General features: G+C 38.4%; 3 protein-coding genes across 3 annotated transcripts in view; 2 read left to right on the top strand and 1 right to left on the bottom strand.

Moving 5' to 3' along the window:
• Positions 1–697, top strand: part of ryr1b (ryanodine receptor 1b (skeletal)) — a 100,675-nt gene extending 99,978 nt beyond the window's left edge. Inside the window, exons 107-108 of the mRNA XM_080053416.1 lie at positions 15–66; positions 212–697. Coding sequence (XP_079909542.1) covers positions 15–66; positions 212–307 — 148 coding nt within the window. The 3' untranslated portion in view covers positions 308–697. The remainder of the gene's footprint in view (positions 1–14; positions 67–211) is intronic.
• Positions 698–3,809: 3,112 nt separating this feature from the next.
• LOC307271503 (galectin-4-like) lies at positions 3,810–11,151 on the top strand (the record flags this gene model as incomplete). Its single annotated transcript, XM_080053987.1, has 13 exons — positions 3,810–3,854; positions 4,875–4,963; positions 6,233–6,437; positions 7,393–7,506; positions 8,494–8,520; positions 8,908–8,934; positions 9,043–9,090; positions 9,398–9,439; positions 9,553–9,579; positions 9,675–9,704; positions 9,900–9,988; positions 10,392–10,557; positions 11,005–11,151. The coding sequence occupies 13 exons, from the start codon at positions 3,810–3,812 to the stop codon at positions 11,149–11,151; spliced, it is 1,056 nt and encodes a 351-aa protein (XP_079910113.1).
• Positions 11,152–11,422: 271 nt separating this feature from the next.
• The window catches only part of axl (AXL receptor tyrosine kinase), a 41,783-nt gene continuing 29,486 nt past the window's right edge, over positions 11,423–23,719 (bottom strand). The window contains exons 13-20 of the mRNA XM_080025098.1: positions 21,264–21,359; positions 20,127–20,204; positions 19,581–19,673; positions 18,728–18,849; positions 17,154–17,263; positions 16,621–16,780; positions 15,232–15,368; positions 11,423–14,476 (exon numbers count right to left, since the gene is read on the bottom strand). Of these exons, the coding sequence (XP_079881224.1) occupies positions 14,011–14,476; positions 15,232–15,368; positions 16,621–16,780; positions 17,154–17,263; positions 18,728–18,849; positions 19,581–19,673; positions 20,127–20,204; positions 21,264–21,359 (1,262 nt within the window). The 3' untranslated portion in view covers positions 11,423–14,010. The remainder of the gene's footprint in view (positions 14,477–15,231; positions 15,369–16,620; positions 16,781–17,153; positions 17,264–18,727; positions 18,850–19,580; positions 19,674–20,126; positions 20,205–21,263; positions 21,360–23,719) is intronic.

Below are 23,719 nucleotides of genomic sequence, written 5' to 3'. Positions count from 1 at the left end.
TGTTTCTCTTTCAGGTTCTTCCTGATGTATCTCATCAATAAGGATGAAACAGAACACACGGGACAGGTCAGTAAATGTGCATTAAGTCGACATAAAGAACGCTAAACATAAAATACAGCTTCAGCCAGATGTACTGTATACTTTTAAATCTTTTTTCACATTTCTGTTTTTTTTTTTTTTTTTTTTTTTTTCTTTCTTTCTGTATTCTCAGGAATCGTACGTGTGGAAGTTGTACCAGGAGCGATGCTGGGACTTCTTCCCCGCTGGAGACTGTTTCAGGAAACAATATGAGGATCAGCTCGGATAAAAAATCCTGCGTTTTAACTTTGCGTCTTAAAGAGAAAGAGAGGAGAGGAGATGGAGAGAGGGAGGGAGGGAAGAATAGAAATATAGATATGGAACACGTCTAAGTCTTAGTTTAATCCTTTGTCTGCACATCTCTCTCCTCTGTTGAAGCTATGCACAAAGGGACAATGGGATAGATATGAGAAAGAAACAGAAGATAATATAATACTATCAAAGCCAGGGGCCTTTTTTATTCCGCTATGAATACATTACATGGCCTTTTTTATGTGTAAAAATCAAAAATATATACATAGATTGCCTTGCATTACAATGCCTTTATACACACAACTGGCTCTTTCAGTCGCTACTTCTGTAAACGGTAGAGTGCCTATAGCAATGTCACTGCTTTAGCAACCGGATAGTTTTAGAATTTTTAGCTTAAACACTTTTTATTTCAGAGTAGAGTAGATATGTTTTTAGTTGTTTTGTCTGTAAGGTTGGGGGATTTTTTTTTTTGTATACAGCTGCTGCCATCGGATATTTCATTTCTAGTTTTGGGTGTTTTTCGGTGAGAGAGAGAGCGTTTTGAAAGAAAGAATGACACAGCAGCTAACTAAGACATCTTTGAGAGGGCAGGGGACATTCAAGGCCCCACCTCTCTCTCCTTTTCTTCCTCACTCGAGACTTAGAAATACATCTTCAACCAACTATAACGAACGGAAAAACTCTTGTTGGACTGACTTTACCGATAAAACAGAGTGTCATCTGCATACGTGACGTATATACCAGTGTGAATCCGCTGTAAAGATGAACCCAGTTTGCACTCTGAAGTCTTACAATGTGTCTGTGCTCCCCTATCTCTACTGATGTGTGTGTGTGTGTGTGTGTGTGTCTTCATATAAGATAGCAATGACGTGCACACATTATACAGTATATAGGTGGATGCCAAGGTTATTTATTTATTGTTTATATGCAGATCAAATCTTCGGAAGACGACCGTTTTAGCCCGTCTGTTTATCTGGCCAACAGTCGACACTTTTATGCACAGCAACGAATTTTGGCGAGTGCGTTGAAATAAGTATTGAATGTATTTATTGTGTACATTTTGGCCATGGCGTCATCTGTATAACCGAGTCATGTATTTGTCTAGGCTGCGTCGATGGGCGTTTTGATGAAAAGACATATTTTACATAAAATCATAGATACATATATTTATTTTTCTTTAGGGCTTTGAAGAAATTTAAACGATGATCAATGCTACTATGTCGGAAAACTAAACATGTCACGTTTGTCATGTTTTGTGAAATCCACAAAACAAAAAGTGAAGAGAATCGCTCTCACATTGTGAAGTTAAAATGCCCAGTTTGCAGTCAGAAGAGAGAAAAAATTAGCTGTTTTTGTTTTTTCGCTATAGTTAGGTTTTTATGATAGATATTTTTAGGAATTCCAACATATCAGTTATTTTTCTCAATCAATCAATCAAAAAAAAAGTCACGTGTGATGCGTTGATGTGATCCCGGACACTTCTGTCTCACTTTGCCTCCCACAGAAAGATCACAAACTTCTCCATCTTGTATTTAATCTTATGACTCACTTTGTCAGAGCCATAGCAGTATTTTATTTGCTGACAAGTGTGTGTATGTGTGTGTGTGTTTGTGTGTGTCGCTGTGGAACACACACAGAGGCAGTGGATGCTACGGAGCTGAATGGAGATCACTACTTTCCACCTGACTTGAGTGTCCTTCTGACTGAACCCTGTGTTTAAATACAGAATAAACAGATTATTTTAAGGAGAACTGCAGCCTGTGTCTTCATTTACATGTACCTTTGTGTGTGTGTGTGTGTGTGTGTGTGTGTGTGTGTGTGTGTGTGTGTGTGTGTGAGATTGTTTGTGTGTCTTTTTTCTATATTTTAAGAATAGTTTTCCTCAAAATTGAATACATTTTAGGAAAATAAGGACATTTTTTTACTTGCTTTACATTATAATTTTAATCCAGATATTAACTCTTTAAATGGGATTTGTTTTTCTATAATTCCAGCAATAAAACTGACATTATAAATATTATATGGTAAGTGATTATTAGGCGTGTTCAGCCATCATGCTTTTCTTATTACCCTGATACACATCTTGTAATTACAATACTGACATGCCCACTATTAGACTTTAGAGTTTATTTGAATACACCTTCCCTCTTAGGCGTCTATGTCTGTGTTTTATTGGGTCTTTGGCAGAACTTTATCTTAGTCAAATATCAGAAGTGCATTCTTATGCTTTACAATTTTCAGGAAACACCCCATGTATCACCATGACAGCCTTTATATGTCTGTGTGTGTGTGTGTGTGTGTGTGTGTGTGTGTGTTTGTGTGTAAATGAAGAGCTGGCATGTTTGCTTTGCGATATATTTGCTGGAATAACCTACTGCCTCCATGAAGTGTATGTAAAATGACCGTATGCATGCAGAGTTGTAGATAAGGCTTACTGGTGTTCCTGTTTGCCTTAGGTTGTAAGACTTGGTTTGATATGTAATCATTATTGTATTTGATCATACAAACACCCTTTATAATTATTTGAATCTCAGGGGAGTAAAACAAAGGAAAAGACAACTGATTACTCTTCAACTTGCTACACAGCGATTATGTCTCCAAAAAAAACAAGAAATATTCTGAAAGTTGCAACAAAAAGGTTGTGTTATTTTAACAACCTAACACCAGTCCATTTTTAGGATTTGGAAACAGTTTAAAAGCCATAATGACACTGTAGAAATAATATAAAGGCAGCAATGACAATAAACTATCAACAAAGTAAATTACATTTGCATTTACTCTGTGATTGTGAACACTTTTATGACACCTAGGTCTATGTTAGCTGAACCTATAGTACTCTTTACTTCACTCCACTTATTTGACAGCTTTATAGGTCGTAGTTTCTTTACAGATTTTACATACATAGCTTATAAAATGTTAGCAATTATACATCAAATTCGTAGCACTACAGCCTCTAACCTTGACCAGTTACAACAATGAAATGTTTCATGCTGTACACATTAAAAGTTGCACACACACTTTTGATACTTGAGTGAGTGTATTTAGCAGACATACATTTACTTCAGCGATATCCTCCGCAGCATGACTTCACTTGCAAAGGAGTCTTTCTACCTTGCAGTATTTTTACTTTTTACTTCCTCCTCTTGAGACAATAGCTGCCACAGTTTCATGTTGGTTTCGACCATTTGCCGGTTACATACACACATGCACACACACACACACACACACACACACACACACACACACACACACACTCACTCTGTCTTTTGTAGTAAGGTGCCACTCCTCTGCGGTGGGTCAAAGGTCAATGTGCAATCTTGTGCCTCCAAAGTAAACACAGTGATGTAGTGCAGGGTTTGGTACCCTGTCCGGCCCAACCCTCATCACTGGTATAAAACAAGGCCTCCAGCAGAGATCAGTTCCTGCCAAATCTCCTCCTGATTCTATACTTGACTGTCTCCAGCTCCGTGACTGTTGCCATGCCGTTTGTCGCCCCGCCTGGCTATCAGCCCATCTACAGCCCTGTAAGTACCTGCACTAACTGTTGCTGGAGTTTATAGGTTGTACTTTTACATTATATTTTATATATATATTCCCATATATTTCTATTCACTAGCTTTTAAATCTTTTATTTCTATTCATTCGCTTTTCTAATGTGTATTATGTAATTTAATCTTGCCCCTGTAAAGCACTTTGAATGTGTGCTATATAAATACAATAGTCTTGCCTTGCCTATATGTATAGCTTGTTGGGTAATGCATTGCACTCATGCAAAATAATGAATATTTATTTTGAATCACTAGTTAGGTCGATATGCTTGAATCATCTGACACAGTTCAGACCAAAGGAGGCCAGTCCAGGCTTGTGTCTGCAAATTCCAAAGAAAAAAATCAAAGTACTAATTATGTCCAGAATTACGTAAAAAGAATATGACCTAAACACTATATTACATTGGGTAAGTTATACAGTATGTATGCATACACCTGATGGATATAACAAAATCTAAATACACCAGGCTCATTTCATTACATTTTTTTTTGTCAATCTTGTTGCCAGCATTATTATTCTAAAAATCTGCACAGTAATGTGGGCTTATTTGTTGTGGAAATTCTGGTTAGTCTTGATTGGTTGCTGTAGATATTTATAGTTTAAGTAGCCGATATTTGTTGAAAACACAGGACAGTGTGTACTATAGGGAAGGCAAGACCAAAATGATCTAGAATGACTCTTTCAGAAATAGGTTTGATTTATGTATTATCATTATTTAAAAATGCAAAATAAATTATCCAATGGAATAAACCTTAAAAAATACAGTTACTTTGAAGTAATTTTACTCAAAATGTTTACTGTATAAGGCAAGGCAAGGCAAGTTTATTTATATAGCACATTTCAGACACAAGGCAATTGAAAGTGCTTTACAGGGGCAAGATTAAAATACATCAAGTATAGAATACACATTAGAAAAGCGAATAAGAAATAAAACAACAGGAACAGGAAGAGTATGCCTGTGCAGTGTGGTTGAGTGTTCTTTGTGCTTTGAACAGAGAATCCCCCATCTGGGACCCATTCACGGAGGCCTGAGGTCAGGGACGTCCATCTACATCCAGGGCTCCATTCCTGAGGAAATTACCAGGTGAACATAAATCTGTAACATTGTAACTTTTTTTTTGTTGGCATTTTCAAGCTTTATTTGATAGTACAGAGTTGAAATGGGGAGACAGAGAGAGAGGGGGGAGGTCCTGACCTGCAGTAAAGGTCCACGGGTCAGATTCGAACCATGGTATGTGCTCTTTCCAATACACCACTGGAGCAACATTTTAACTCGCACTTAGCATGAAATTTAATCTTGATTTTGAGAAGAGTAACTGTGTGTGTCAACTTACTAGTTTATTTTATTTTTTATTTTTTTATTAACCTTTATTTTTCCAGGAATATACTCATTGAGATTCAAAATCTCTTTTTCAAGAGAGTCCTGGCCAAGAAGGCAGCATAAAAACATAAAAGCTTCACATTAAAAAAACAAAATTTCACACTTAAAACAAGACACAAAACACAATAAAAAATAAAAATAAAATAAAAAGTCACAAAGCATCAATCTCATTGGCAGTAAGTCAGTGTTCAGTAACCGGGCATGTACAGTTTGCGGTTAAATAGTCCTTAATCCTGCTTTTGTAATTGTTCATGGTGATAAAGGATTCAAGTTTAAGGTGTTCCTGTAGCTTACACCATGATGAGGGGGCAAAAGATTTAAAGGCACTTTCACCAAACGCAGTGCGAGTCCGAGGAACGTTATACATAATTAAACTGCTAGACCGAGTGATACGAGCACTGTTTTTAGGAACCATTAGAGAACACAAATAAGGAGGCAGATCGTGCAAAATTGCCTTATAAAGGAACATATACCAGTAGTTAAGAGCTGGAGGGTGAGTTAAGTCTGTAAAATAAGTTTCCAAATAGGTAACTGTGTTATTAGGTATAAGAAAGTAGTCATTATTTAATCTCTAAACCTTTAGACATAATTTAAAAACTTGAGGGACCGCCTTGTGTAATCTAACGCTGGGTGGAGCAGGTTTCTTTCCGCATTGTTCCGTATCAAAGCAGACTCCACTTTTATGATTTGTCCCTGCCCTTTTTCAAATAGTAATACCTGGATTGCCAAAGGTACATTTACAGCCCCTAACAGACAGAGTAAATACACAGTACATATCTGGCTGTATTGTGACTTATCTACTTGTAGGGGGAGTTTTTTTTTTTTTTTTTTTTTTTTTAACATGACCAGTTTCTTCACAATTGGCCCCACCTACACTGTTCGCATTTGTTAATAAACTGTTATCAGTAAACCAACATATTAGTCACTTCAGTACTGATAATTCTACGGTTCACCTGCTGTTACTTTCGGCAGGTTCTATGTCAACCTGCTCTGCGGAGAGTCAGAATCAAGTGACATTGCCCTCCACTTCAACCCTCGGTTTGACGGCTGGGACAAAGTGGTTTTCAACTCGTGTGACAATGGGTCCTGGGGCTCAGAGGACAAGATCCGGGACATGCCCTTCAGCAAGGGCCAGGCCTTCGAGATGGTCATCATGGTCACTGGCCAGGGCTACCAGGTCAGAACAACCACAAGGCCACATAGGCTACTGTTTTATTATGGGTCACATAAACATACAAAGATAACAGATAACCTTAACCACCTTATTTAAATGAAATATTTACAGATACTATTTAAACATGTACTAAATTGGTTATAACAAACTGAAATATAGTTATAATAGATATTAGTACATTTAAAGGTGCAGTGTGTAATATGACATCATCAAGAAAGTTCTACAAAGTTCTAGAATGCAACGCTCCCTGGGTGGCCTTCAAGGACAAGAACAATTCTAAATTTTAAACAATGCACCTGATGACATTCCAACTATGACACTTTCAAGATGGCGGCACTAGGCCTTGGTCCAAAATATGCAGAATTATGGACATATATGAGACCCTTTCAAAGGGAAAAAATAATAATTCAAAAAAAAAATGTTCAGCTATTATGCACTAAATTAAATGTACTTATGGATATTAAAATTACTTTCTACAAAATCTGCTAGGAAATAAAACCCAAAATTCTACACACTGCAGGTTTAAGTGTTTATTATTTTACAGTATTGACTCAAAATGTAAAAAAAAATCTTATGAAAACAAATTTATAACAGCTGCGTTTTCCTATATCTGTTTAAACAGAGTTACATTTATTGACAAGAAGCCGACATAAATAAAAAAAATTCAATGCTTATAACTACATTGTTGTTTGATAAGAACCATTATATAATGTCTACATAGTGCATATACATGCTTAAATAGAAGTTAAAGTAAATAGTTACCTTACAATGAATGTCATTTTAACCAATACATTTTTTAACTTTTATTCTACTAGAGTTGTGTGTGGTTTATACATTTCTGAATACCTCTTAACATATTTTTTTCCCCACATAATGATTAATGCCATAGTCTACATACTGACATTTGAGTACACGCCATTACACACTCCACTAACCATTCAAAATCCCCCTTTTGCAGATCAAAGTCAATGGGAACGACTTCCATACTTTCGAGCACCGTATCCCCGTGGAGAGAGTTTGTGCAATGCAGATCGCTGGAGACGTTTCCATCCAGACCATTAATGTCATAGGGGTGAGACTTCCGCTCCCCTGAGTTTTCCTCTGTGCGCTTTGGGCTTTTGCTGGGGGAAAAGGGGTGAAAAAATATGGCCGTTCTGAATAATAAATCATGGAAAAAGCTCATTGCTATTGCTAATACTTTTTGCTTCTGCGTCAGGGGGCTGGCGGTGGCATGAATAGGTATCCTGGAGGAATGGGAGTGAGTAAAATCAATAAATGCTGATACTGGAAAATACTGTATATGCTTTGTTTTGCTGGGTTGCCAGGTTTTTATTACTTCAAGCTTTGGCATAAGCGGAAACAGCAATGTGCCATGAAACTGTGTAATTTTTAGCTGTTTTAGGTGTTATTAATGGTTGCTAGGGGCTTAGTATAGGGTCGTCAGGGGAGTTATATATAATCTAAAATAATAGCAGCTGTGGTGTTAGTAGTTTTTGGTGCAGGGCTAGTTGTTTTACCTGTGTTGTTGTTTTAGCTCACAAGGGAGTATACACTTTTACTGCAAGGTTTTGAATTAGCTTTATGATTAGGATTAGTTCATCTTGTTATTACCACTGCATTATCTCATTATAAAATACATCAGCATATTATTACATTGTTTTTACAAGCTATGATAAAGTACAGTATGATAGAGTAGTATTTGCCATAAGTAAGTGACAATGTGCCTGTGTATTTGCACGTTTTTCCAATCTGCTGTTTTAATAGTTCATGTACTTGATGGAACTTTCTGTGAACTTTCATTATATTATATGTTAATTAGATATGTTGTGTATTTTTTTTTTTTGCATTCCTGTTTTATCTTTGTAGGGTGGAATGGGAGGAGGAATGGGAGTAAGTATACGTAATTTAAGTGTAAAGGTTATTTTTAATCCAACATTATTACAAGATATTAACATTGCTATTACTAGCTATAATAAAGTATTGTATAGTAGAGTAGAATAACATGCTGCAGTTCAGTTTATAATTTTCCATTTCTGTTTTATCTTTGTAGGGTGGAATGGGCGGAGGAATGGGAGGAGGAATGGGAGTAAGTACAGTAGCCTATATTTATATAATTTGATTTGATTGAAATTTATTTCGAACATGTAAAAGAAAAAACTGAAAATATCATACATAAAATAATGATGTTACAAAAATTAGAAAGCGTAATTAGCTACATGAATGAAAAATACTTGATAATTGTAACATCATGTTCGAAAAGGAGTGGGAAGAAGTTTACGCTTATTTAATCCCACCCCTTCTCCGTAACTAATAGTTACTTAGTCATAATAGTTATTATTATTTATATTTTCATTTATTATTATCATATATATATATACTATATATCTAAGTGTCATCTAATCTAATTTAAGTGTAAAAGTGTTATTCAGCACAGAATTGTACAGGAAATTACATGTTCTTCACTTTTCAGCAGGGAGGTTACCCAGGAGGCAACATGGGGGTATGTTATTGTTGTTGGGGTTAAAAAATATATTTCTAAGCAATTTCCTTAAATATTCCTGACAATATAGTGAAACACACATGACTTCAACAACTGTGCTTTCTCTAGGGAGGATACCCAGGTGGCATGGGTGAAGGCATGGGTGGAGGCATGCCAGTAAGTATATTTGTTCATGAAAGGATGCTAGTGTGTTTGAAAATAAAATGAAATATTAAACAGTGATAACATGCTCACCACTTTTCAGCAGGGAGGATATCCAGGAGGCAACATGGGGGTGAATAAATACCTTTTTTTCTGCTTTTTCTCAATGCTCAAATTGAAATTAATACATTTGTATAGTGTCTACTATAGGTATTACATTAATTGCATGTCAACAATATAGAACAACACCTAATTAAACTTAATTAATCCACAATACATTAGTACAAAATAGTTAATTCTTAAAATATGTGTTTCTTTGCAGGGTGAATATCCAGGAGGCATGGGCGGTGGTGGTGGTATGGGGGTATGAAATAATCTTATAATTTTTGTTGTAAACATTTGATTGATTTTTCTGACATATGTTTTACTAAAACCAATTTTCACTCAAAGTAAATGTTTTTTTTTTGCTTCTATCAGGGAGGATTCCCAGGATCAAACCTGCCGGTGAGAAAACTGCACAATGAAGTTTTATGGATACATGATATTTCCTTATTCCTGGTTTTCTAATTTGCATCCTATATCTTTTCATCTGAATATAGGGCATGGGTGGGCAGCCAGTCTACAATCCTGTAAGTAACATTTCTTCCACACTCAGCACACATTCAAAACCAGACTTAGGAAGAATCATCCTCTGACACACCAAGTATTGTTAACATCAAGATACCTTTTGTGGATTCTTGGAGGATATGACCATTAACCTGTGTGTATTTAGAAAAACCCACTTGTAGCCAACGTCTTATTTTGTTTTTGCTGTGTGTTTTAAGCCGGTGCCCTACTCTAACATGATCCCAGGAGGGATGTTCCCTAAGAAGACCATCATCATCAGAGGCATGGTGCCCTACGGAGGAGACAAGTGGGTGTAGTGTGTACATGAGTAACGGTGGGACGTTTTTGTGCAAGTGTGTGTTGGTCTATGTGTATATATTTCATATGCTGCTCACCAGATAGTTTTAACAAAGCTTTGTTATACAGTACAACATGCAACAACAATAAATACTCTCTATCTATCTATCTATCTATCTATCTATCTATCTATCTATCTATCTATCTATCTATCTATCTATCTATCTATCTATCTATCTATCTATCTATCTATCTATCTATCTATCTATCTATCTATCTATCTATCTATCTATCTATCTATCTATCTATCTATCTATCTATCTATCTATATATCTATCTATCCATCCTCCATCCATCTATCTAAATAACTCTACTGTAATATGTAGGCTAAGTGTTGTTCTTTTGTGCTGCAGAATGAGCATTAACTTCATGGTGGGTCGATCCCGGGACATAGTCTTCCACATGAACCCCAGAGTGAGGGAGGGGATCGTGGTGAGGAACAGCCTGATAGGAGGGAGCTGGGGGGCGGAGGAACGAGAGCTCAACTACAACCCCTTTGCAGAGGGACAGTACTTTGATGTAAGTAGTGGTAGCTGTCAAACAGTATCCATATTTATACAGCTCTAGGATAAAGAGACCACTCCAAATGTTCAGTGTCTCTCGTTTTACTAATTATAGGCATATGTTTGAGTAGAATGAACATTTTGGTTTTTATAATATAAACTACTGACAACATTTCTACCAAATTCCAATAAATATTTTTGTCATTAAGAGCATTTCAATAAGTTATGTAGAGATCAGAATCAGATTCAGATTCAGAATCAGAAATCCAGACTGGTCTCTTAATTTTGTCCGGAGCTTTATTGTGGATCCTAGGAAGAACTGTTTTTACTAGGGTAATAACTCATCTTAACTCCTAAATCTATTTTTATTAATTTTTTTTATTGAAAATATTTAGTCCTGTGTTGCAATTTTTTTATGTTCAAAGTGCTATAGTCCTAATATTTTATTATAATTTTTTCTCAGATGTCGATTCGTTGCGGGAACCAGCGGTTTAAGGTGTTTGTGAACGGGCAGCACCTGTTTGACTTCCCCCATCGCATGCAGTCCTTCAACGAGATAGACATGCTGGAGATAGAGGGCGACGTGCAGATCTCCTACATCCACTTTTGAAACCACACACACACACACACACACACTATACATCTATTAGTACGTTATTCAACTATTTCACTTGTTTTCCGGTTGTTAATTGATCTTTCAGAGCCAATGTTGCGTTTATATCAGGTTCTTAAACGTTCTGCTGTGATCGTGAATTGTAATCAGACAATAATTTACCTCATCATCTGCTGTATTGTTTGGTTATCTGAATGAATAAACCTTTCACTAACACACATGATATGAGACTATTATTGACTGCATCAAAGTTCAAGCAGAGAGTCCATTCATGACAAACACATTTATTTCTTATACAAAATACTGTAGGGACTGTATAAAACCTTGTTTACAAATCATGACGGTGACAATATAAAGGCAAATATAGCACAGACAGTCTTCTCCCAATTCAACACATCTGGAGAATCACAATTCATAGACATAAAAACGTCCGTTATGCAAAGTACTGGCTCTGTGAAGGCACTGCAGGTAAGGTTGTGAAGTTCCTAGATGTAAGGCTTGAATAGCAGGAGTTTCAGTTTTTGTTATAATATTCTTGGAAGGTTTTTCTTTTCTTAAAGTCCAAAATGTTCACTGTGTTCACAAACACACTGGTTGGTATAAGCCAGTAGATGTACCTGCATTCAAATTGGTGAATTTTTTTTGCACAGGTAAACTGTTCCATATATACAGCTCCGGAAAAAATTAAGAGACCATCCTGTTTTACTCTTTATAGGCATATGTTTGAGTAGAATAAACATTTAGATTTTATAATATAAACTACTGACCACAATTCTACCAAATTCACAATAAAAATATTGTCATTTAGAGCATGTTCAATAAGTAATGTAGAGAAAGAAAAATCCAGACTGGTTTCTTAATTTTTTCCAGGGCTGTAAGTACCTTTGATGTATACAACCGAGAGACACAGAGCCTCATTCAAACAAAATGTGTGTTCAAAATATGGTCCATTCTAATGACAAAGTTATGATTTTTTTTAAGCAACTATACATATATAGAGAGATAGAAAAAAGAAATAAGTGCTGGTGAATTTTCTCTCAGAGCAGAGGGTTTCGGATGACCACATTCAGTTTTTCCAGAAGCTGTTTTTCTGTCCCCTCATCCTCGACTACTGCCGGTAACAGACTTTCTATTTACAGCTCTAAAAAACAAAAAATATCCCCAGAATAGAAGAGTGTGTGGCAGGGAGGATGATGTCAGATGACGAGGTTGGTCATGTTTTCCCCAGTCCAACAGTCATTGCGGAAAACACACTCCAATGTATTTAAGCGCCCTGCAAAACGTTGACATCTTTCACAGGCTTTGTTCTTGGCCATAATGTTATATACAGGTGGTAACGTGTGAAAAGATTTCATGATAGGCCAGTTCTCTACAAGATGACTGAGAATGTCCCAGGAAGTAAACACAGACAACAACAATGAAAAAAGCATAAAAGATATAAAACTATAAACAAACATACACGGATATATAAAAACAAAAACATTAGTGCAAAGTTGTAGAAATACAAAAAATCAGCATACAACAAAAAAATTACAAAATGTGTAATAACACTGTGCTTGAGCCAAAAAAGCAAAAGTCAGGGGCTTATCCCACCTTTTGCCTTACGTTACTCCATCACGTCCGTACCTCCCCTATGTCTGTCTGTCTGTCTGTCTGTCTGTCTGTCTGTCTGTCTGTCTGTCTGTCCATATACCTCTGATTACTGTACCCTCTTGATTTGACCAGTACCTCTGTCCCTGTTTGAGCAAAGCCTTTAGCTTCCTGAGTTATGACAAAGATGTATCGACTAGTTGTTTCAGGACTTGCAGATGTGTCTCGCCTGTCATGTGATAAATGAGTTGCCCTGTGTAACTTGTAAATGGCACATCAGGCAGGACAGTTGTTCAAACTTTGTTTTACTCCTGTTCAAATCTGTTGCTACTGGATTTTCCCGTCCTTCAGTTTAACATCATTTGTTCGGTAGGAAGAGGAAATTCTAGCATCATCAAAGTCATAAAACCTGCCAAAAAAAACACAGGTCCAAGTAGAATTATGGTGCAACATCAACAATGTTGGTGATTTAAGCGTAAAAATCTTCTTGTTGTCTTTCGTAAACCTCCGCCAATAAAACATCAAAGTAGCAAGTCGTCTGCATACGGTGAAACCTTCAGTGAAATGGATTCTGATGCTGCTTCTCCTTGCCCTTCCTCACCAGTCCTCTCTGAGTTACACAGGGTTACACATGGGGTTCGGACGGGTGACGCTTGTCCATCAAAAGAACAGATTTGTCCATGTTGGCGCTTACTAACTCACGGGAAAGTTCAAGCTCCTGAGTTTGTTTGCTTGTAAATTCAGCCTGGCAGTGTGTGAGCTGGTTTTCACAGAGACGGTTGATTTCATTGTTTTGTTTTTAGCTTAATGAGTTTAAAGGACATCCCTCTGCTGTGTACAGGTAGTTGGGTATTTTTATTGCTAAAGAAAACTGGGAATTCATTTTTGTCTGATTGTGCTGCATTGTACGTGGGCAAACAACACACGCTCTAACCTCCTTCAACCGCTGTCTATTGTCTCTCACTTTGACAATCACTTGAAAACGTATGCGTAATTTTTGGAAGCGAGTGGGTTTCGACAAAGGAAATAAGTCCCAATCCTTCACTTCTTCTTCCTTGGAATGCTTTTCGGCTGAGTGTGTATTTGTGCAAAACGTGTATCTATAGGGGCACATGTGGTTTTCTTACAGTCCTACTGTATTTAGCAAGCGGCTCCGACCTTGTTCTTGGACGGGGTGTGTGTGTGTGTGTGTGAAAGAATGGCACACTTTGGCAGGTGGAAAGTCTTGTAATTTTCTTTTCAAAAGAGCGACGTCCATTAAAAAAATCACTGCCAGGGCATTTTCCTGGAGCCTTCCCTGTCCTCCAAGAGATCGACATTCGAGTTGGGAGCTTGGTGGTTGGGGATAGGGGAGGAGCGGCAGGACGGTTGTAAAGGCAGTGTGGCGGTGGACGACGACACAGGCATGTCCAGGCTCTCCAGGGAGTCACACAGGTTCCGGTTGTTGGTCTCATGTTGGGGACAGAGGACGTAGCGGTTGGGCTGGTGGACCTCCACAGTGGTGACCGAGTCCAGCCCCTTGAGGCAGAGCGGGGAAGGCCCTCCCATGGGGTCGCGGCCTCCGACGGCCCCCGGCTCCATGGAGGATTCGTCCATGTTGACGTACAGGATCTCATCGGGGTCTGTGGGGTCGGGCAGGTCCTCGAGGGCTTTCTCCAGCTCGCAGCGCAGAGCCTCAAACGAAGGGCGATCTTTGGGGCTCAGGAGCCAGCAGGAGAACATCAGGGAGTAGCTGGAGAGATAGGAGAAAATGGTAAGGTGAGACACAGCAGAGATTTATTTTTTTACAAGCACATATGATTATCTTATAAAATATGATGAAAGTTATATTGGATCAAATGAAATGCCCATTCAAGAGTATCATGCATTCCCCTTCATCATAGTAGTCTTTCTTGGGCTGGCAGAGTTTTTTTTTTTCACAAGCACTGGTAGGCCTACATTTTGAGATTTATTATATATTTTGTATATTTCCCCCTTATACAACCATCTTCATCAAATATTAACTCAGCATTAGTTCTTTATCGATACAAACATCTCAACTTCTAAAGCAGTTACATCAAATTAACTTTCCGTAACCTTTCTTAGCACTATTCTGAAGGTTACTACAGAAGGATTTGGTCTGATTTATGACACATTTTCTTCCAGACCAGTATAGTATTATTTATCCAAAATCTGATCCGACAAAACTTTGGACAAAATAGAAACGGTCTTACTCTTAGTAACAGGAAGTGTTTAAGCTTTTCAAATTAAAGAAATAAACCGTATATCCTGAAACAAAAAACGGTTCAGTAGTAAAGCATTAAAAATGAGAATCTTAAGAAACATGGAATTCTCTGAGTCCCGAGAAGCCTTGATTGCTTTATGTAAAAAAAAAATATATATATATTTCTAATCAGTAGACAGTAGACAATTTCCAAGGTACCACATCATCAGTGTCATTCATTCTGTGTTATGTGAGGAATGTGTGACGGAGGATTAGACACTTACATGCTGTCCAGACAGTCTGGAGGCTGTTTGAGACGGTTCCCCTGTCTCAAGTAATCATAAATCTCACTGTTCTCCACCCCTGGGTACGGAGTCTGGCCCCGCGTGGCAATCTCCCACATGGTCACTCCAAACGACCACTGGGGGAGAAAGAAAGAAAGAAAAATGGTGGAAAGGAGAGAGAGAGAGAGAGACAGAGTGTGTGTATGTGTGTGAGAGAGAGAGAGAGAGAGAGAGAGAGAGAGAGAGAGGGAGAGGGAGAGGGAGAGGGGAAGGGTTATGGATCTTTGAATTCCTTTAGGTTTTTCAACACACTTGCCACACACTCCTAACACGAGTTTGTACTGTCCAAACATTAGCTATGGAACTAACACAGTCATGTTTGTCTAGGCTTTCTTTATGGACATCCTTCTTTATGCACAACTGACTGAGGAATGTCCATGTTTTTTAATGCTTACACAGTATGAACACTTTCACATATGCGTGACAAGTTAGGGCCGCTCAAACATACATGCAGTCATATCATCAGCTGTAACCGACTAATGTCTGTCGCAGATGTTGCTGAAGATATGCATTGTGTGGTATTAGGAGAATTCTCAATAAATCAGAACTCTGTCTTCTTGAGGATAATAAAATAGTGCCTTTTCTCAATTTCTTGGGATTAAACATACTGTAGTATATATGGTCGGGGCTGTGGCGAAGTGGATAGGATAAGGGTTGACCCACAACTATAGGGTCGGTGGTTCGATCACCAGTCTCCCCGCCACATGTCCAAGTGTCCCTGAGCAAGATACTGAACCCTAAATGTCTCCTGATAGTTAGCCAGCACCCTGCGTGGTAGCTGCCGCTATCGGTGTATGAATGTGTGCTCCAGTTATCCAAGTTGCTTTGGATAAAAGTGTCTGCTAAATGACATGTAATGTAATGGCTTATAACGTTTAACCTCGTCACGACCTTGGATTCATTTCCCAGAAGCACACCCTACATTTTTACCATAACACCTTCACGCTAAATTCTGCACTATCCCTTTAACACAACCCTAACCTTAAAGCAATAGTCACCCAAAATACTTCCAACCTTGGCAGAGAATTAATCAAATAGATACCAGTTTTGACAGTTTTGATGATACAAAATATCAAAACATCAGACACACACACACACACACACACACACACACCGCACACACACACACACACCGCACACAAACACACACACTCACACACACACACACACACACAGACACAGACACAGACACAGACACACACACACACACACCGCACACACACACTCACACACACACACACACACACACACACACACACACACACAGACACAGACACAGACACAGACACAGACACTCTTCCCCCCCAAACACACAGTAGGTGAACTTACCACGTCGCTCTTGGTGGTGTAGACGCGATCAGCCAAGCTTTCGATGGCGATCCATTTAACGGGCATTTTAGAGATCCGCCCCTGCCTGTAGTAGTCTCCGTTGTAGATCTTCTTGGAGAGGCCAAAGTCGGCCACACACACATTCATGTTCTCATTCAGCCTGCGGAACAGAAACCACAAGTGTTAGGACGCTGCACTTATGTGAGTTTACTTGAGTACCATGATGAAAAAGTAGATTTTTTTGACTTTATACAACTGCTCCGTTATATAACAAGGAAATATTCAATAGCTACCTAGCAGATTAAGACTTTTCTTACAAAATATATATGATTCTCTTGTAAAATATGATAAAATTACATCAAATGAAATGCCCATTCAAAAGTATCATTCCTTCCACTACATCCTAGTAGTAGAGGCTTCACCTCTCAAGACAAGTAAAAAAAAGTAAGATCCTCAGCAAGAGAAAGAGCTAGTAGTGGTAACATAAAAAAGGGAACAGAAAGAGTAAAAGTAGAAGTAGGGATTGTGCTTACATGCAGTTGCGAGCAGCGAGGTCTCTGTGTATGAAGTTCTTTTTACAGAGGTACTCCATCCCTCGGGCAATATCCGTCATAAACTTGACCAGCATCTGAGACGGGAGGTACTGTAGGGCAACACAGAGAGAATACAGGTTTAAGTCTTTGGCTGTGTTCGGAAAGCCATACTAACATCCTACTCATACTAAAAGCCCTACTAACGTCCTACTCACTCTAAAAGCCCTACTAACATCCTACTCATACTAAAAGCCCTACTAACATCCTTCTCATACTGAAAGCCATACCAACGTCCTTCTCATACTAACCTTCTACTCATACTCAAAGCCATACTAACATCCTACTCATACTAAAAGCCATACTAACGTCCTACTCATACTAAGTTTGACATCAATTTGAGTATGTGACGGTTTTGTATGCAAGTTTGGGTAGGCGAGAAATTACCAGATGAGTACTAACTTCCGGGGAAGATTTTGTGTATGGATCGATAGGTTACTTTTCCTACTCAACCGCCCAACAATGCATTGCGTCTTTTCAAACGGCATGGAAGTTTTTTTTTTTTATTCTTTATTGCTTCTGTATACTTCAGTGTAAACAGTCCGACGAACCTCGCATACACAATCGATCGGTAAGTAGACAGTGTGGAGTATATACATGTTGAGTATGTAGGAGGGGAGGACGTTAGTAAGCTATTCAAACACAGCCATACAGTATAGTCACCACTAGTTGTCATTTATTTTCTACACAGTAGAGGGCAGTAGAACACCTTTCTATGTGTGCCTGAAATGAATGCTCCCTGCTCCAGATAATAAAATCCTGGGATCCAACACCAACTGTGTTTTTTGAACATTTGCCGAACTCATGGATGTTTCAACATACTCCCGGAAATCTTGTTTTTATTACGCTTGTGTTTCCCCACCCCGGCTCTTGAGGGACTTACTGAGTACGGCACTTATTGATTCCAAAAACACATCTCATCCATTAACAAGTAAAACTGCGGAGAGCAAAAGCAGACGTGTATCTTTGTGTTTTCATGATCTCAGAGCGTACATGCTGCCAATAGAGTGTGGATGGGGACTCACTATAACACACGCACGCACGCACGCACGCACGCACACACACACACACACACACACACACACACACACACACACACACACACACACACACACACACTTTACATATGTTACGACCTTTGTATCCCATTCTTCTGACAGACACACATGTGAACTTATAAACCTTAAACCCATTGAAGCTTGATAATTGTGTGTGTTGGACAATCCAAAAGTATTGGAACAGTGAGGCCAATTCCTTTATTTTTTATGTAGACATTTTTTATGAAACATTTGGGTTTGACACCAAAAGATGAATATGAGATCTGGGAATGAAAGCTGAAATGTTGATCTCTTGTCCCATATTCATCTTTTGGTGTCAAACCCTACTATTTCCAGTCTACAGCAAAAATAAAGGAATTGGCCTCACTGTTCCAATACTTTTGGAGGGGACTGTAGGCCTATGCACATGTGTGAGTGTGGGTTGCTGACTCTGTGCTTTTATTGTGAAATCCTACTAACCACAGGACAGTCTCCCAGTCTTGAGTAGAGCAGATAGCTGTGCAGGTCCCCGTGTTTCATATAGGGCAGGATAACCACGGGGGAGGGGTAGCCTTCACTCTCCACGGTCTGCAGACACACACCTGTAAAAACACACTCCAGATTAGTACAATACACACACTCACTCACTGCATACTGTACATTTCCCTGAAGAAATCAACACGATTTTACTCATTATCTTCAGACAGATCGCTGTTGAGTATACGCTAATGAACTGTGTCAGTATTTTTAAAGGATCAGTTCATCAAACTACAAACATATTTTCTCACTTTAGCTCGCATTATAGTTTAATCATGCCTGAAGATAGGGTTTCATTTGCATAGCTTTTGGGATGCTTGTCTTAACTTAAAGCCTCCAACTCCAAAACATCTTATATATAACTACTCACTGTTGCCTTTGATAATGTCTACATTGCATCGAGGGACTACAGGTGGAAAAATAGCAGTTTGCTAAAACCTGGTACAATGCATCTCTCCTTGCTCTAAACAAGATTAATGTTTCTTTTGTACATTGTCCCCGTTTAAATAAAGTTACATTACGTTTCAGAAAATGCAGCAAATGGGGAATATCTCTTTGAGTGTAGTATGAATGCATTTATTAATATTGAGGGTTTGTAGATCATCCTTATGAAGTTTTAATACAGACCGATTGCTATATCTTTTTTCAAATCGTATCTTATCTTTTAACTTTCTGTTTCAAAACCTGAGCAAAGAAACCGCAAAAATATACAGAATAAGTAAGAAAAAAACATTTATTTTTTGTTATTTAAATTTGCTCACCCATGATGTGACAAGCAGAATGAATCTTGACTCACCTAGAAGCCTCATAACATTGGCGTGGTCAAACTCTTTCATGCAGGCGGCCTCTCGGAGAAAATCTTCCATCTCTGAGCGAGTGCAGATGGCAACTGGAAGGGAGACAGTACAAATGTTTTGTATGGCTAGGACACACAATGGTCGAAATTGAAGAAATATACTTTTCTTTTCAGAGGGCGTTTCGGTTTCTGAATTTGATCAAAACAGTGAATTCTCTTAATGTTTGTATTAACGTCGCTACAGCTTCAAACTGCTAGAAATCTCGCCCAAGAGTGTGGCGCCATTTTACGCCCCTCAACATTATACAATTGTCTTTAGCTTTGGCAATACGGTTTATATGGGGTCAACTTTTTTTTCTCTTTGACCAAAGATGTTCCACAAGCTGTCTCTTTGTCTGTATTCGGAACATAAAACTGAACATTTCTTGCCACAAACACTTGTTCATTTTCTGACCCAGGGGCCTGTCCGTCAAATGGCCAAGTGTTCGCGAGATGAAAGGGATGCATTGTGGGCGACTTGCTGAGAGCTGTTGACTGTCTACTCACTCTTCATCGTCTTGACGGCGACTTTGAGAGCAGCATCCTCCTGAGTGAGCAGCCCCTCCATGACAGAGCCAAACTCCCCTGAAAAAAATAAATAATCGAAACACACTTAAAAATGCAGTTTATTTGAAAATGTATATATATACAGCTCTGGAAAAAATTTAAAGACCACTCCAAATGTTCAGTGTCTCTGTTTTTTACTAATTATAGGCATATGTTTGAGAATTAACATTTTGGTTTAATAATATAAACTACTGACAACATTTCTACCAAAGTCCAATACATTTTTTGTCATAGAGCATTTTAAATAAGTTATGTATAGATGAAGATTTAAGAAAAATCCAGACTGGTGTCTTAATTTTGTCCAGAACTGTATATATATAAAAATATAAATATTTCCAAAAAAAAAAATCAGTTTAGTAAATGCCTTGTTAGATTGTGAGGGATTATTAGTCTCCTGACTTTACAGAGTATGTTATCACAATGTAAACTGTAACATTATACGCACGGCTCCAAACACATTAGTGTCAGACGGGAAATGACTGAAGATAAGTAGAAAGCAAGCATTTGGTGCTGGGGGCAGATAAGTGCTGAATTTGATGTACTATGTAGCAACCCTTGACTGATATAAAAGTGTTTCCAAATGCCTGTTTCACCACGCTGTTCGTCAGGCACTCCCTGTACTGATATTAACTCCAGGCTTTCCCAGAAATGAGGCCGTCACATAGTTAAAGCTATAGTGCGTAACTTTTTTCATAGAAATTAAAGTCGGTTACATTCAAGCCATTGTCAAATGAGGTGACACAAAATTGATCAACCACAACACTCTCTCTGTATGGCAGTGTTTACAAACTGCTGTCACCCCCGACACTTTTTACTTCATTTATTTATTACTTCTATATTTATCTAGGCTTTCAATTTAATAATAATAATAACTGATAGGTTTTATATAGCGCTTTTTTGGAGGTCACTCAAAGACGCATTCAATTTAATTTACTAATTTAATGTTTATTGATGGGGTATTTGGGGTTAGGGTTAGGATATTATTTTATTATGTAAATCACTTTGTTACACATTGACTGTGTGTGAAAAGTGCTACATAAATTAAGTTTGATTTGATTAAATACAATAAAGTCGTACCTTCTCCCAGGGTCTTTCCCAGGGTTAGTTTATGTCTGTCCACCATCACGTCTTGGAGCTTCTGCTTGAGCTCGTCACTGATGCCCAGGCTGTTCACTGAAGAAGGGAAATACATAAGGAGATTTAATGGTGTTTGGGTCCCAAAGCATTTTAATGAACCACACAGTAAAGAGAGCACAAAAAAAACAGCCAGACTGTAGAACCACAATGCACAACACATAGCCAGAGACAAGTGCTAATAAACACCAGCTTGTTTAACAATGAAAAACAAGACTATAACTGAACTGAAACAACCGTGTCTGCTTGTAAAACTCCTTAAAAAGACTTCATGACATCTTCATCTTTTGAATCTGAAATTGGGCCTAAGATGCAATTTTACCATTTGTATTAATGTCATAAAATAACTCTGTGTCTCTGTTTTCAAGAATACAAAACATTCCCTTGTGTATATCTATTCAAATGTAAATCTGATCTTAGAAAAAAAACTTGAAAATAGCTGAAAATTGAAGTCATAGAGTAAAATCTGTGACTGTGACTATATACTGTATATAATTCTGGACTAAAATTAAGAGACCACTCAAAACGTTCAGTGTCTCTCGTTTTACTAGTTATAGGCATATGTTTAGGTACACAGTAAATTCCCCAGTGTTAAATATGCAGTGTCAAACTCCATTAACTCTATCTGAGTTAATATAACAACAGCTGGAGTAGAATGCCTCCTAGTGTTGGTGTCAATTTCGGTAGTTAAAAGACGGGGTGTAGAAAGTACTCTATAAGGCTTTAAATAACACTATACAGTGTATTTTTAACTCTATTTTGAGTTAATTTAACTCTAAAAGTGTAACACTTTGAAGAGAGTTAATTTAACTCCAATTCTGAGTGGGACCAAATACACTCGGAAATGGTGTTAAATTTAACTCTTTTAGTGTTATTTTAACACTTCAAAATGTACTGTGTAGAATGAACATTTTGGTAAATACTATCAAACTACTGACAACATTTCTACCAAATTCCACCACAAAGTTATATAAAGAGGAAAATTTAAGAAAAATCCAGACTGGTTTCTTATTTTTTTTCCGGAGCTGTATATTGGAGGGCATCTTTACATTACATTTACATTGCATCTCTGTCTTCCCATGTTACAGTTGTAGGACACATGGTCATGAGATCATATAAGGGTTTAGATTAAGGAAGCGTTGAGGACGGAAGATTTAAACAGGATTTGAAACATTCCCCAGTCTTATGCCAGCTGGCTGTCACGGTCCTGCTGCAGACGTGAGTTTTGTTTTTTAACATCTGGGCCTGTTAGGATGTGACAAGACATTGGGACGTGCTCAGAGATCCCCCTACCAGCTGCTGCTATACACTATCAATCTGCCACGCGTCCCCACAACTATGTGCTCAGTCCACAGGCATGTTCCTTCCAACACATGCCGGCGTGCGTGACCATCTATTAGCCAATCTACGCAATAACAGACAGGAGCCCAAGGGGTTTTGACCTCATCACTGAACAACGTGCCAAAACTGCTGGTCAACCTCAGCTGGGTAATATCACAAATCCCGCCCAAATCCCCTCTCACAATCTGACCCCTTTCCTTTATATTCCCAAATGCTCTGTCCCGCATTCACTTAAGAGAACACTTTATCTCCACACATCTCTTTTGGCTGGGCTCATTTTACTCACTTTTTTTTTTTTTTTTTTACAATTTTTTTTCTCCATAGTTTTGCCTTTCCCCCTGGCCCCTCTTTGTGCCTGTGGCAAGCTGAGACTGGTGTACGAGGTCTGCACAAATATTATGTGTACACACAAGGGACAATGTCGGGGCTTGAATGTGTCACAGCTGTGTGAAACTTGAGCCTCACTTGCTGTGTTTACAGGTACATATCTCTGTCTGTAATCATGAGGAGTCGCGGTGAATGCCGGCTGGTAGATAGCAAAGCACACGAACAAACGATTCAAATCACTGCTTTTTAATTCCAACCGCAAAGTCGTCGCAGCACGTGGATGAGATTTGAAACCTTCAATTTCACTGTTCCCCCAAAGGAGAAATGACCTATTCACTGCAGTCAGTCTGAGCAGCCCTTCATCTGTTGTTACAGGCTGCTTACATTTGGAAATCTCATTCATAGGGGGGGGGGGGATATGTAACTCCCTCATGTAACTGTATCACCTGTCCCACATCTCTCCAATGTGCTGGTATCTTGATTTCAACTTCACCGTTCCACCTCCTTTCTCTGCTCTGTCAGTAAAATGCTAAGCTAAGTTCCATGCAGTCAAGTCAAATTGAAATTCTGCAGTTCACACCTGATTGTGCAGGGCCGAACATTAAAGGTGGAGTCAGCGATTCTGGAGAATGCTTGTTGTCAAAATCAGTAAATATCTCCTCAAGATCTGCTACCTGTCCGCACCGTGTGTGCACTGAAATACAATCCGGTGTTCATACACAGCCTAGGCT

This window comes from Ammodytes marinus (genome assembly GCF_949987685.1).
Source record: "Ammodytes marinus genome assembly, chromosome: 3".
Taxonomy (NCBI): domain Eukaryota; kingdom Metazoa; phylum Chordata; class Actinopteri; order Uranoscopiformes; family Ammodytidae; genus Ammodytes; species Ammodytes marinus.
This window is presented reverse-complemented; position numbering and strand designations above follow the sequence as displayed.